General features: G+C 40.7%; 1 protein-coding gene across 1 annotated transcript in view; it reads right to left on the minus strand.

The window, feature by feature from the left end:
* cerk (ceramide kinase) overlaps positions 1 to 13,414 on the minus strand; it is a 34,916-nt gene that overhangs the window by 19,238 nt on the left and 2,264 nt on the right. Inside the window, exons 2-4 of the mRNA XM_070853816.1 lie at positions 3,948 to 4,085; positions 2,310 to 2,432; positions 395 to 520 (exon numbers count right to left, since the gene is read on the minus strand). Of these exons, the coding sequence (XP_070709917.1) occupies positions 395 to 520; positions 2,310 to 2,432; positions 3,948 to 4,085 (387 nt within the window). The remainder of the gene's footprint in view (positions 1 to 394; positions 521 to 2,309; positions 2,433 to 3,947; positions 4,086 to 13,414) is intronic.

Genomic DNA, 13,414 nt, shown 5'->3' on the forward strand with positions numbered 1-13,414 from the left:
TTTCTGGGTCCACAAAAACAAAAACAATATTTCAAAAGTAAATCTGTTTACTAGACATATAATATCCACATGAATGCAATCCTGCAATTCATAGCAGCTGTAGGAAGCCCAGAGTGAGTAGTATTCATTCTGATGGACTATCAATACCACAGACTATGTGTAGAGGTAGCAAACACTTATTGAATAATAGATGTGTTTGGATACCCAAGCTTATCAACTATCACTGCTTCCATTAAGGTGGTGGCATGATTAATGGCTCTATAGGCCAAATCATATCCTTGGAAGCCTCTTTGGTTCCTGCGAGAGGCCACAGTGGCAGTGGAGATCTATATGGCGACCATCGAGGCTCATTTTTTATTTAAATGTTAAAAAAACGCTGCTGATAGGGACCCACCAATCACGTCTGCTGAGATGCAGGCGAGGCGAAAGAGTGGAGCCACCTTCTGCTTGTAAATACGCTTCCCACGCCGCTTTCCCCCATAGGGATTGATGTACACCAGGAGGCTCTTCGGTCGGCTGGCTGCGAAGTGAGGGAGGGGTATGAGATAGTCATTAAAAAGGCTCAGCGTTTACCTTTTTTACAAATGTGTACCTGACAGCAGCTTGATGAAGTTTTCATTAACCAGAGACCTTTTTCAAAATGCTCAGTCAAACTGACTGGTGCCCAAAACACACTGACCAAGAAATAAATGGTGTGCCAACTGACTCTGGGAGGAGTGTGAAGCAATTCAGAGGTGCTGCATCATTTGGTGATAAACCAACAAAGTGCTGCGATGGAGAATACTAAATGGCTTGTTTATGGCTGTTGTGGAAGGCTGCGTTTAGGACAACAAACTGAGATACAGAAGCTGCTAAAATTGAAAACGAATGGATTGGGATCAAATGTTAAATGAGCACAAAGAAATATTGGGTGCAATATTGTTTGGCAATAAGACAAGAGTTCCATTAGATTACATAAATGGATTGTCGATGGATGATGTAAAGATGTACTGCGGAGGAGACGAACACCACAGAGCACACTAAGACTCCTAATGAATGTTGTTAATTTTCTTGAATTGATTCAATCTGCCAGCCAAACTGGAGCAAAGCAGACCATTTCAAGTGGGTTAAGCCCATCTTACACTCTCATTTCAACATGCTATATATGTACAAAATCCTGTACAAGTCAATCGTGTAATAAGTAGTGTAAAATACTGTATTTTAGACTCCAACTACTCCAGAATTGTAAGCAAAATATGTTGTGACTGATTTGTGACATTTTTATGGTCATGTAATATGTTAATACATCGTTGGAAGACATATCTAATTTTTTACATCTTCAGTTTGATCTTTTTTTCCTTCCCTGACGAATGATGCAAACATTTTGACGGATAATGTGCATTATGTACATTTTCACTCCAAAGTTAGATCTTTTGTGTGCCCTTAAAAAGCATGTTAACATGTCGGGGGCAGATATGCACAGTGAGCCAGATTTGAGGAGTTCTCTTACGTTCAAACCAGCCAAAGACATTTTTATACGACACTACACTGTTTTAATGTTTGTAATGCCACCATTTATATGTTCACACTGTTGTTGGTGGCTCCATTCTTTATGTCTGTGCCTGTGAGCTTCTGTCTAGAAGAGAAATGCAGGAAGGCCAGCTCTACTATAGGTTTACCTCTGGGCTCTCCTGAGGCAATTAATACTACCGAAGAGAGTGAAACATTTTTTATGGACAATAATGTACAACATATTCAGATTATGGTTAGAGAGTAGAGGAGCTCATTCTGCAATAGGTCCTGTCTTACATGTTGACTCTGTTAAACATGGAAAGAAGGCAGTAGTGGTGCATTTACTCAAGAATTGCACTCTGCAGTAAACTTTAAGGTACTTATACTGTTTCATTTGATGCTATTTTAGATTTCTAAGCTGCTGCATTTTGCAACTTACTGTGATGTCAGTATGGTTTAATTATGCTAACCAGTATGTGGAGTTTAAGATGACAATATGACATTAATATATTCTAACCCTTAAATGACTTCCTCAGTCAATCTGATATTCTGTTATTTGTACTTTTAATGTAGAAAAATGTTCGCGTTAATATGCTCCTGAATTCCTGCAGTTAAATTTGGGTCTGTGTAGTGCTGCTTAAGGGCTATATGTATTCCAGTTCCACACCTATTGGTGCAAACACTCACGAAGGCAGATTCTTTGTACGTGTCACTTTTATGGCGCCTAGTCAGTGAACTGATTCTCCTTAAGTTGAGCTCTGATTAAGTTCAAAGTACATCACCACGTCTGTTAGGGCCAATCATTAAGCAGTACATACTGATTAAGGACAGTTGCTCATTGATAACTTGGATCCACTGCTCGCACACTCCCTTATTGGACGAGTGGAAGGTGACATCGCTACACCGCCAGTGGTGCTGCCTCGTCCTTCTTATGTAGGACACTGCAGAGAAACGAAATAGAGGGAAGGAACAGAGTGTGAGACAAAGAAAAGATATATTGTTATGCCTTGCCATACTATAATTGTTTATTTTTCTTGCATGGACCTTTGTGGACCTTCACCCTTTCTGTTACACCACAACCACTTACCAACCAACACCTCACAGTTCTTGGACCAAGCCTGGAAAAGCAGTGTAAACAAAAGAAAGATGATATTATACAAAAAAGAGAGCGAATGACCAAATGTGCTAAATAAAGCTGTACCTTCACAGATAAGAATCACTGTGAAACACCCATCATTTGAGTATTTTACATCAGCACGGGGGTTTCATACTTTGTCCATTTACACATTTTGCACTGACTGCATTCAGTAATACCTGGTTTTGCTACAGGACAGACTTAGCCTGTGAATGAACCCTGACTTCATCAGTCAGACAGCCAGGTCAATCAAATGTGGGAAATGAAGAAGAAGCCACTAATAAAGGCTCTGCTGGTAGTCTCTACAAAAATTGGAGATGGAGTCAAATAATATCCTGTTAAGGAACATTACTGAAATATTTACATTAAGGACCAAAAATTCACTTGCTAAGCACTTTGACGGCAGATTCACTCTCTAAGCATTTCAAAGTTAAGTGATCACACTGAGCATTATTTTCATCGGATAGAAAAGTTAACTTTTCAGGCAAGTTCTTCAGTCTAAAATCACACACAGCACCTCATACTTACAGTGGGCTTGGCAGAGAAAATCACCCTTTAATAAGTTATATAATCGGGATGTTAGTGATGGAATGTGTCTCCCAAACCAAGTTTCCACAGATCACGGGAATGCAGTCATGTCAGGCTCAACACTCTAATGGCAGTAAAAGCTGAAATGAGTGAGGCTCAGTTTAGTGAATTTAAGTGATAAATGATGTAAATCCAATCTTATTTGGTTTTGATCTAATGGCTCAACATTTAGCATTAGGCCATAAGTCACTGGCATTCTGCCATCTTAGACCCATCAGTTAAGCTGTGAGGGGCTCTCTTACTAATGCATTACTTTCAAAATGTGGAGCTGTCTACAGGCTTATTTCCAGTGTCAGATCACTTGTGATTTGTTGAGCTGAACACAGACTCTTGGCACACTTACCCAAAATGTAACTGTGATGTGACTTTAACTTACTACAGTAAAATTAAAGTGACAGTGATGAAAAACGGCTTCAGGCACTATTGTTGGAAGGAACAAAAGATGCTGCATCTACCTCTTAAAGGAGCACTTCAGCGGATAAGTCTTGTACTTCCATGAAGATGGAGGAATTGTGAGACATCCTGTCTTTAAGTCCCTTACATGGGTCAAGCCCCAAAATCTCTAGATCCATCACTTCCCATAATGCAGCATGTCATTATCTTACACTTGACAAAACTCCACCAGAACCACAAAAGACATTATACAAGTTTATTTCCAACAAGTTAATCAACTTTTATGTGTAAAACAAGCGGAATGTCCCTTTAAGTGTGTATATCAATGTAGATTGTATACCTGTGAATGCATGGGGATACAGATGGGATTGCTGCTTGGCTTTTTTCTGACTGCTCCTGGTCCCTGTGTTGTCTTGGTCACCTTCTCGGGTCTTGCGAACAGCCACTATTTCACACACCTGGACCTCATGTCTGTGTGCTGGAGGGACATTAACAAATTAATAATTTGCTCAACTGCATTTACACAATAAGTAGAGCATGATGCCCTTTTGCTGGCACAGTTAGTCTGTATGATAAAGTCTGACCTGCACATGCACACATACTGACAAAACAAAGCAACTGTGGCAGTGACTATGTGACATACTGCCAAACTGCTCAGCTGACTGAAGCATTCATATTTTGGTTCAGATCATTAGCTGCAATAGTCAACTTATTAACAAAAGGATCACATGCCTGAGTGTAATGTGAAAAGGCCACACAGAACTATAACCTGACTCCACAGTTCCCCTCAGTTCTATGAAGCTCGTTCCAGACCATTGTGTTGGTTTTATGGCCCACAACGTTCACTGTTTATTGTGTTTGTTCAATCTCACCAGTCTCATCAGCCTCAATTCCAGATGTAACAAGCAGCTGTTTCAGAGAAAATATGCTTCCTGCATAGCACCAAATGGCACACAGACAACGTTGGCTATTACTTGGTACAAGTCAAGTCGAACATTTAGCACCTAATGGTCCAGATATTCCCTCAGGAATTGGTGGGGACCAAAACAGAGGTAAAATTAGAATGAGTATTGAACTATTATTTATCGAATGAGACATGACTTCAAATGATTGCTAATATAGCTCTACATCTGCTGCCAACTGTTAGTTAACACGTTAGCCTTACTTAAAAGGAGATAATACTGGATGCTTTTGTTTACAGCTGCTTTTGCTGCCCCCAAGAGGCCAAAAAAATTGTAAACAATGGTAAAAACAAGTTTTGGTTGGTTTTCAGTTACAAAAGTATATTGTGTCGCTCTGACCTTAGAATAGGGGCCCACCATTCATTTCTGACACAGTACAATGAATGGGAGAAATAGCACAGCCTTATCCCAAGAGAGCCGGGAAGAAACCGCGCCTTGTTGTCCTTTTCTCTCACGGGAACGGGATTCAGACGGCTAGCTTAAAATGGCTTTAGGATGAAAGACTTTGGCAGTGTTTGAATGGTTTGTTCATTAACAGAATTTGTCGAGTATGGTGTGATCTGGTACCTCCTGGCAGTGAGGAGAGAGAGGTCAGCCAACTTAGAGAGCCACTGAGTGACATCAAAGGATTTAATAGGCATTAATTCACTATGTTTGACAGGCAGAGATTGGGAAAATAAAGGGAACTGCTGGGAACCCTACTATGAAACAGAGCAACCAGGAGAAATCATTGCAGAATAGCTTTAAGACCCAACATTTTGATTGTAAAAGGGTGCAACTCAATGCCAAGAAGGTGATGGCTATACTATATCTTACAACATATCTTTCCCTTGTGAACTATTCCCATATTTGAATATTGAAATCCTGAGCATTCAAGCAGAGAAGATGGCTATGCTACCAACGGAACAAATTCAAAGAGCACTTTCACCAGGAAAGGACAATATTACTTGCAATGAGTTTAACTGACCTCTTCAACTGCTCACATACAGGCATTCCAGGCTCTCCTACAAATTTATTCAGCTGATATGCTGAAATGGATAGGAGGGAGGCATGACATATTATTTCTCTCCTGGGAGTCTGAGGGAATAGGATTTCATTTCTTTCTCAAATAAAAATGATGCGCCATGCAGGCATGAATAACTTTGTGGCCATCGATATTCACACTTTGACAAATAGGAAGAGTTATGGCCATGAAGGTAATGGCTTATTTCAGAAAAAAAAAGAAGAGAGGGAATGAGGAGTTTCATTCCAACTATTTGAAAAACGGCACCTAGAGCTCTGCCCAAGTGATTGTTTGCGTTGAGTTAAAATATATAATGGATTACTGAAGGTTATTGCGACTTACACGTTCCATTCATTTTCTGAACAGCTTGTCCTGCTCTGTGTATGTAACAGTACATGCAATTGATATTTTGATTTTCAAATCACCTGACCTGCTCATCTTTGGACTGAGGGAAGATACCAGAGCGGAGACCAAACTGTTATCAACCCTCTATCAAACTCCAGTGAACCAGCAGTGGCTCTGTTCTATTCAAGTGTCCCAGTCAGCCATGACAGCATGACGGTGAGCCTAGCATGCACAGTGCCGGGACCCTGGAAATGAAGCAGCTGAATGGAATTCGGCCATCATTCATTTCATTATTTTATATTACTTTATTATTTACACCTGTGCTTTTCCCACAGTGGCATGCAAAAATGTGCTGTGTGAAAAACACCTGTAATGCCTCATTGTTGACAGTGAGATTTAGGTTAATACGTTGCAATGACCAACACTCGTGGATGTTTACAGAGAGTCTTAAGGGATAAACTTCCATTGAGGAAGCTGTTGATTTAAGCACACCTTCTACACATATGCATGAGGTTGTGGAAAGTAAATCCCAGCAGGGAGGAAGCTGAGACACTAATCTACTCTTACTGTTGTTTCAGATGTGAAACATGTGTCACTGCTATTTTGACTTATCGCTGAGATGTGCAGCAAATAGACACGGCACATTGAGAGGGGGATCGTCTAACATGTCAAAAAGCATTGCTTTTATGCAAGTGTACAAAGATAAGGAGAAGCAGATTATCGTTGGTGTTGCATGTTGATAGTAACAACTATAGTCGGCATGAAATGGCATGAAAGATTACAACAAACTGTATTCAATTTGACATAATTCAACATGAAATCTTGCATTTTTCTGTTTGTTTCATATCTGAGAACCAATCTTGTACCAGAGTTGTACCAAAACACTCAGTGGAATATATTAGAATATCTTATCTTGTTTCTTACACATTTACATGTTTGTTATCTTAAGCTCTCTGGTTACGTTGAAATCCAAAAATATGAAAAATGCATGAATTCTTTTCCGTGTGTTAGCCTGGTAGGCAAATCCATTTCTGTCAAAGACAAAAAGCCAACACTTATCACTGAGTCAGTACGGGGGGGAGTCTCTCTCGCTTTAGTCAGGTCTGTCCTTTGAACAACTTGGTCAAATTAACCCTAGAAACAAGCTCAAATCCAACAATCCCAGTGAATTGTGTGAGGGAAGGAACTGGAAACAAAAGCTGACATTCCCACATTCTAACACTGCTCCAGTAACCCTGCCACACACACTCACAGAGAACACACACACACTTAGACATGCACACACAAGTACACAATAATCCCACACATATCCACACACAAATTCCCTACTTTTTAGCTCAGTGCAGTCCCTAAGCTACATGCTAAGCTCGCGGCCATACAAGGCAGATCCTCTCTGCTCTGCTCTGACATACTTTTTCTTTGTGCTTGAAAAGAATCTTAACACTGGCAGTCAGCCAGTGTGTGCTTCCTATTCTTACCACAGGGCTCAGTGAGTTACTATGAGCTGCAGAGGTCCTGCTATCTGCAAAAGCTCCGCTTTTCAGGAACTGGCGGGGAAAGGGTTTAATTTTTAATGTCTGGGACTTGTTCTCCACTTTAAAGAAAGCATTTAAATGTTTGTTTTGTTGCTGCATAGGTAAGGTGATACCTACACACACTGATATGGAAGACTGGTGTCATTTGGGGTGATGTGAGTCTGCCATTGTCTGCAACCATTTTTCAATAAATGGCACATGATTTGTTTTTCAGCATTTACTTTATTGCTTTACTTGACACTGCTGCTGCTCCAGCTATCATTTACTGCTAATAACTTGGATGTGACAATTGAGTGTGAGATGACAAGCCCTAACATTTCCAAGAGACAAACCCCAAACAATCATTCATGAGGAGGGCAATCGAGATTAAAAAAAAAGGCAAAATTAAAAACAAACACTGATATTGCCGCTTCAATAATATTCATGGCAATGGTGATTAAATTGGTGTGACCTGGAGCGTGAAGCTTTGTGTTCGTTACTCAGGATTCCCAGCAGAACCCAATGTAAACACTTTTGAGACTGCCAGGTGATATTGATATCAATGTTGTCATATAAAACCATAACTACTTCTAACTATGTGACTCATGAAACAAAGCAGTTACAACAAGCTACGGTCCAATAACTATTAAACTCAAAATCAATATCCATTTGAATGGGGGCAAAAAAGGTAAAGTCACTTTAAACAAATAGTTTTGGGACTTATTTGCTTTCTTGCTGAGAGTTACAACTTAAGATCGATAACACTCTGGCGTCTGTATACTGAAAATGTAACTACAGCCACCAGCTGGTTAGCTTAGCGTAGCATAGAGGCTGGAAAAAGGGCAAAAGCTGTCCTGATGCTGTCAAAACCCACAAAATCTACCTAGCAGGAAGTCCCTGTACTCGGCCAAGAAATAGTGACGTGCAAAAGAGCCCATAAAACCACAATTATACATGGATTAAACAACTAAGATATAAAGTGTTGATTATTGTGCTTTGCTCTATGGTGCTGGTGGGCAAATGTATTTGCTCAGGTTAGAACCACGCTATAGCTATTTCCCAATTTCCAGAAACCGAATAAGTGTCTTTTCCAAAATATCAAACTATTCCTTTGAAATTAAAACCATCCATTTGGTTCTAATGTTTGTCACTGAGAAATTTACCAAATCACACACAATTGAACACAGCCTTGATTCAGGTTTCAGTATCCCCACAATAGAGTTGACTGTAATGGAAATAAGGCCAAGTTCAAAGAAACAATCATGTGGAATGAGGACAAGGAGCGACACAGAGAACGAATCCCTAACCCTGGCATGTGTAACTCTATCAGGGTGCAAGACAGGGAATGGACCTCAAATTCTGGCAACGACCGTGCGTTGCTTTGCCCCGAGTGTGAGTGTAATCCCAAACTCTGGCATCGTATTTGCCTTTCTCTTCAGAGCCAGAAACATCCAGGTCCTCAGGGCTCAGGGTGCCACTGGTTTCCACTCTAACCACATGAGATGGATTATCACCTGCCATGTGCTATTGTAATCTGTTAAAGGGCCAGGACCAGTTTGTAGATTTTTACGCAGTCTGTGAATTTATATTGCACATGATCACATACATCAGTGATTCCCAACCTTATTAGCTTGTGACTATCACAAATTGCACGTGTCTACACGCTGTGACAAGGTCAACTAAAGAGTGAGTATCCCCTCTTGTAAACCTACAGATAAATTAGCCAGTGATTCACAAGAAATTGTAATCCCTCAGATTTATTTTGATGCCACTTGAGAAACACCGCAGTCTCAGATTGGAAACCATTGCTACAGTACATGCCAGTACACTTGTTGGTGCTACCTGCAGGCTGCATATTCTATTATTCCAACTAAATGCTACACATGCACGCATGAGCAACGTGTAGTCTCTGTTCAGCCCATTACTGTATCATCCAGGTTTAGGATTTGGGAGAGCCTGTCTATAACCGAGAGCACAGACTAGTAAAGTGGTTTCTTTAATAGATGGCAAAAAATTCAGAAGTGTTCGGGAAGGATTTAAAGTCATTGGTCTTGGCAAGAACTGCATCCTTCAATAATAGAAGAAACATGATCTACTGTAATAGAGCCGAGGAGGCCTGTTAAATTCAGCTCTTTTAGAAGAGATACAATCCACCGTGTAATTTAAGATCATGGCGCTGAAGAAAAGTTTCTGATAGACACACACAACTGGAGCAGAATTTGGTGTACAAAAGGTTGTAGCTTGGCAGGAAGCCTATGCAGTACACGGTCACCTTTTGTACTTTCAGAGGTACTATTATGAGTATTATCATGTACCCCAGGTATAAAAATATAAAATCTAACTGCTTTGTTTTATACATTCTTTGGCCTGTTCAGGCCGGGTCACACCAGAGAAAGTCATTCTTCTTTTGCTTGAAGAAGCTTCGGTGACTTAGAGCCTACTTGTAAGGCTAGTTGGAGAACAACAGCAGCTGGTGAGCTCACGGCTAACTCGCTATCCAGACGGGGACATGATGGTGCTATAGTCACAATAGCTCCCAAAGCTTCCTTTTATTTCTTTTGTACTGTGCCTTTTACTCCCCCTGGCATTTTGTTCCTGGAATTCGACATAATTTGATAGAGAGTTAATTAGGAGAGAAAAAAGCTCTCTGAGTTAACTACCTGTCAGTCCACAAACTTGTTAGCTCTGTTGCTAATGGGTCAATAACCACCTTCATGGTGAATTAACCTGTGCTTGTTATGATACACCTGTGAAAAATGTTTTGACTGGAATCGTGATCCTGCTCATCCTGCTTCCCTAAAACTGGGTGGCATCCCACCAGACAGGATTCCACTAAAAACACTGGCTTCCTCCAAAGTGCCTCACATCAACATAGCGTCTGTGAATTCCTCTTCACACCCTCGACGTTTCAGACACGGGTGCTAAAGTGACCCCACCCCAGACATTCTCTTCATCAGCCAAAATGTAAAATGAGAATCGTACAGATTTTGATCTGAGAGCGTTTGATCTTGACTCCGTGTATCCTATACATTCGTGTATGTGCGCAAAGGAGATTTTGTGTTTGTGTATATGATATCTCTGACAGCCAGCACCTGGCCTCACCTTCTTTTAGTCCTCTGACAACAACAAGCTGTCATCATATTCATATTCTGCTGTTGTTCTCTGCACCCCTCCCTTTACACAGTGGATCAGTATGTAATCCCTTTATTGTTACTGTGGTTTGGCGCTGACAATGTGTTAGAGGACAAGCCAGCGCAAGCTTAAGGAAATGCTTGAGTTCTTAGGCGTTCCCACATTATTTATGCTGTTTTTATGTCATTCCTGTTTTACTGTTACACGCTGCATTCTGACTGACGTGCAACAAGGTTGAGAGAGAGGAGATAAGGAGGGTGTGAAACTGATAAAACTGCTTATGTTGTGGGGTGATGCAATCTAATATTTAAGTATTTTTGGCCCCAAGCTGGATATTAGTTGTAGAGAGGTCCATGTATGTAAGCGTTGTTAAGGTCATCCAGGTTATTGATTCGTTGTGTAATTAGCTTTAGAGGTGCTACACTTTACTCCGATTAACCCAAGCCGCAGGTAAATAAATACAATCAATGTAATGAAAGTGCCTGTACTGCTGCGAGTAATGCGGTATAAACCACAGTTTACCCAATCTCCAGCTGTCGTTTCCTGGCAGTGTTTATTTCTTTGTATCTCTCCTCCTCCCTCTGCAGCTGTCTCTCAATGTACAGACAGGGCTGTGCATTGAGCACCAGCTTTAGATTACAAAGCACAGATCTGCCTGGGTACACATGGCAGTGAGCTGTCAAACAAGACATGTGGATTTCTCCCAGGCACAATAGGTTTGTTAAGCCAATTCTTAGGCAAACAGATGGAGAGGAAAGGAAAGCAGAGGTGGAAGGTAAAACAGGAGAACAGATACCTGCGTTGCATTTTTATCTATGCCATAAATATCCGTTTAAACACGTTTTTTTACAACATAAATGTAAACTAACAAAGATGTAATGCTCCAGATTTCTGTTTTCATGTGCTTCCACACTAGCAGCACGGTGCTAGCATGGCAGTGTCAGTCAGTTTGTCCACCACGTTGGTCCAGACTTAAATATCTCAGCAAATACTAGATGGATTGCCATGACATCCTGTCATAATATGACAGTCATGGTCTCCAGAGGATGGAGCCTTGTGACTTTGATGATTCACTTTTTCTCCAGTGCCACCATGAGGCATTTTTATTGTCTCAAGCACTATTTCCTGGATTGCCATGAAATTCGGTACAGATAATCATGTTTCCTCCTATAGCTCCTAGCATGGTCTTCTTTTCCTCTGTTTCAAAAAATGTTGAGACTTTCTGTGTTTCTATGAGTGACTGATGCTCAGAATCATGTAGTTTTATTTGTCTTCTTTACTTGTTATATGTGGGTTTTGCTGTGGGATTTTATTACAAAGGAAATTGTGTGATGCCGCTACCCTATTTCAGCCTGATTTCCCATAATTCCAGTATCGCTATAAGTGAATCCCTGACTGTAGCACCCTGAATCTGTATCCAGCTCTGCCATATGGGAAAGCAAATATCTAAACCCCCCTGGCCAAGAGAGATATCCAGGCTTAGAGGGCCTGAGGAAGTACTACTCGCTAAGCATAGTGATTTGGGGGAGAGGGGAGATGCTCTCTAAAGCATATGCCATGATTTATTCTAGATTTTCCTCAAAGATGGGATCGTGCATTGTATCAGAGGAGTGACTCAAGCTTTTTGTGGACATAAGATTTGCTCTAGGCTCAGAGGCCATGCCATCTCGGTGATTGGATTTTGTTTGTGTGCGTCTGTGAGAGTGAATGTGTGTGTAAACAAAGAACATTCCTGGCTGGGATACCCCGTCTTGCTCTCTACTCAGCACATCTAACTGACGGATGCTCTGATTCGACCAAATCCACTCAAATGTCAAGCAGTAACATCCACTAATGTTGTCTAAACCAAAGCATCAAGACCAGAGTGATGTTTACTGCTCCGAACAGTTCCTCTTGGCATTTATGGCACTTTAGTGTCAGTTGGATGTTAGGGAAAATATAGGCCTATTGGGTAAAAAAAAAAAGGAAACTATGAGCGGAAGAAGACCTGTCAAATTTGAGTCACGCTGCATGATTTTCTGCTATCAGCTGGGATTAACTATCTCTGTCTTCTCAGTGCTGCAGCGGATTTGCTGATTTCTCTTAACTTCTAAATGTTACTTGATAGACAACGTGAAATTCGTCCCAACTAGCATGTCACCTTCTATCTATTATATTTATCATGATACCCCAGCTTGTTTTGCCACATGTTTTATTTTTCATTTTCAATGAACTAAATTGGAAAATGTTGCTGCAAGTGACAAAGAAACATCCTACTCCTGACTTACTTATTCATTTGCATCATTTCTGCTGTCGTCGGCACTGAACCTGTGACCATGCAGATAAACAAATACCTCAAGGGCATTTCACTGATTAGGCTTTGGCAGCTGCAAAATGGTACAGCTTCAAATGTAAAGTAAACTCAGAGAGAGGAAAGTGCTGCATGCCTGAGCAGCCCATTGCATCAGTCCACAACATGTAAAATGAAACAAGTGGAGTCCCAAAAAAACAGAACATTTTCTGTTTAGGTGGGTGGAAAGACGTCCAGTTATCACCACCTCAGTCTGCTATGATCACTGATTAACCCGACTGTATCAATTTACTTAAGATAACACGCTGCACTCAAAGATATGATGTATAAAAAGATAAATATATTCAGCCACTTAGGCTTGTTTTCTCCAAAAGAATGTGGTTTTGTTCCATTTATCAAACAGTGTTTGCTGTTGAACTTCCTGAGTATTTATTATCGGCTCTTTGTGTGATTCCTAACTCCAGGCTGAACTGATCTGCCTTTGTGACAATGATCACTTGGGGGAGATTTTGATGTAGCTGCATTGAACACTGACTCAATAAAGGAAAATCTTTATGGCAG

Source organism: Pempheris klunzingeri, chromosome 22 (assembly GCF_042242105.1).
Source record: "Pempheris klunzingeri isolate RE-2024b chromosome 22, fPemKlu1.hap1, whole genome shotgun sequence".
Taxonomy (NCBI): Eukaryota; Metazoa; Chordata; class Actinopteri; order Acropomatiformes; family Pempheridae; genus Pempheris; species Pempheris klunzingeri.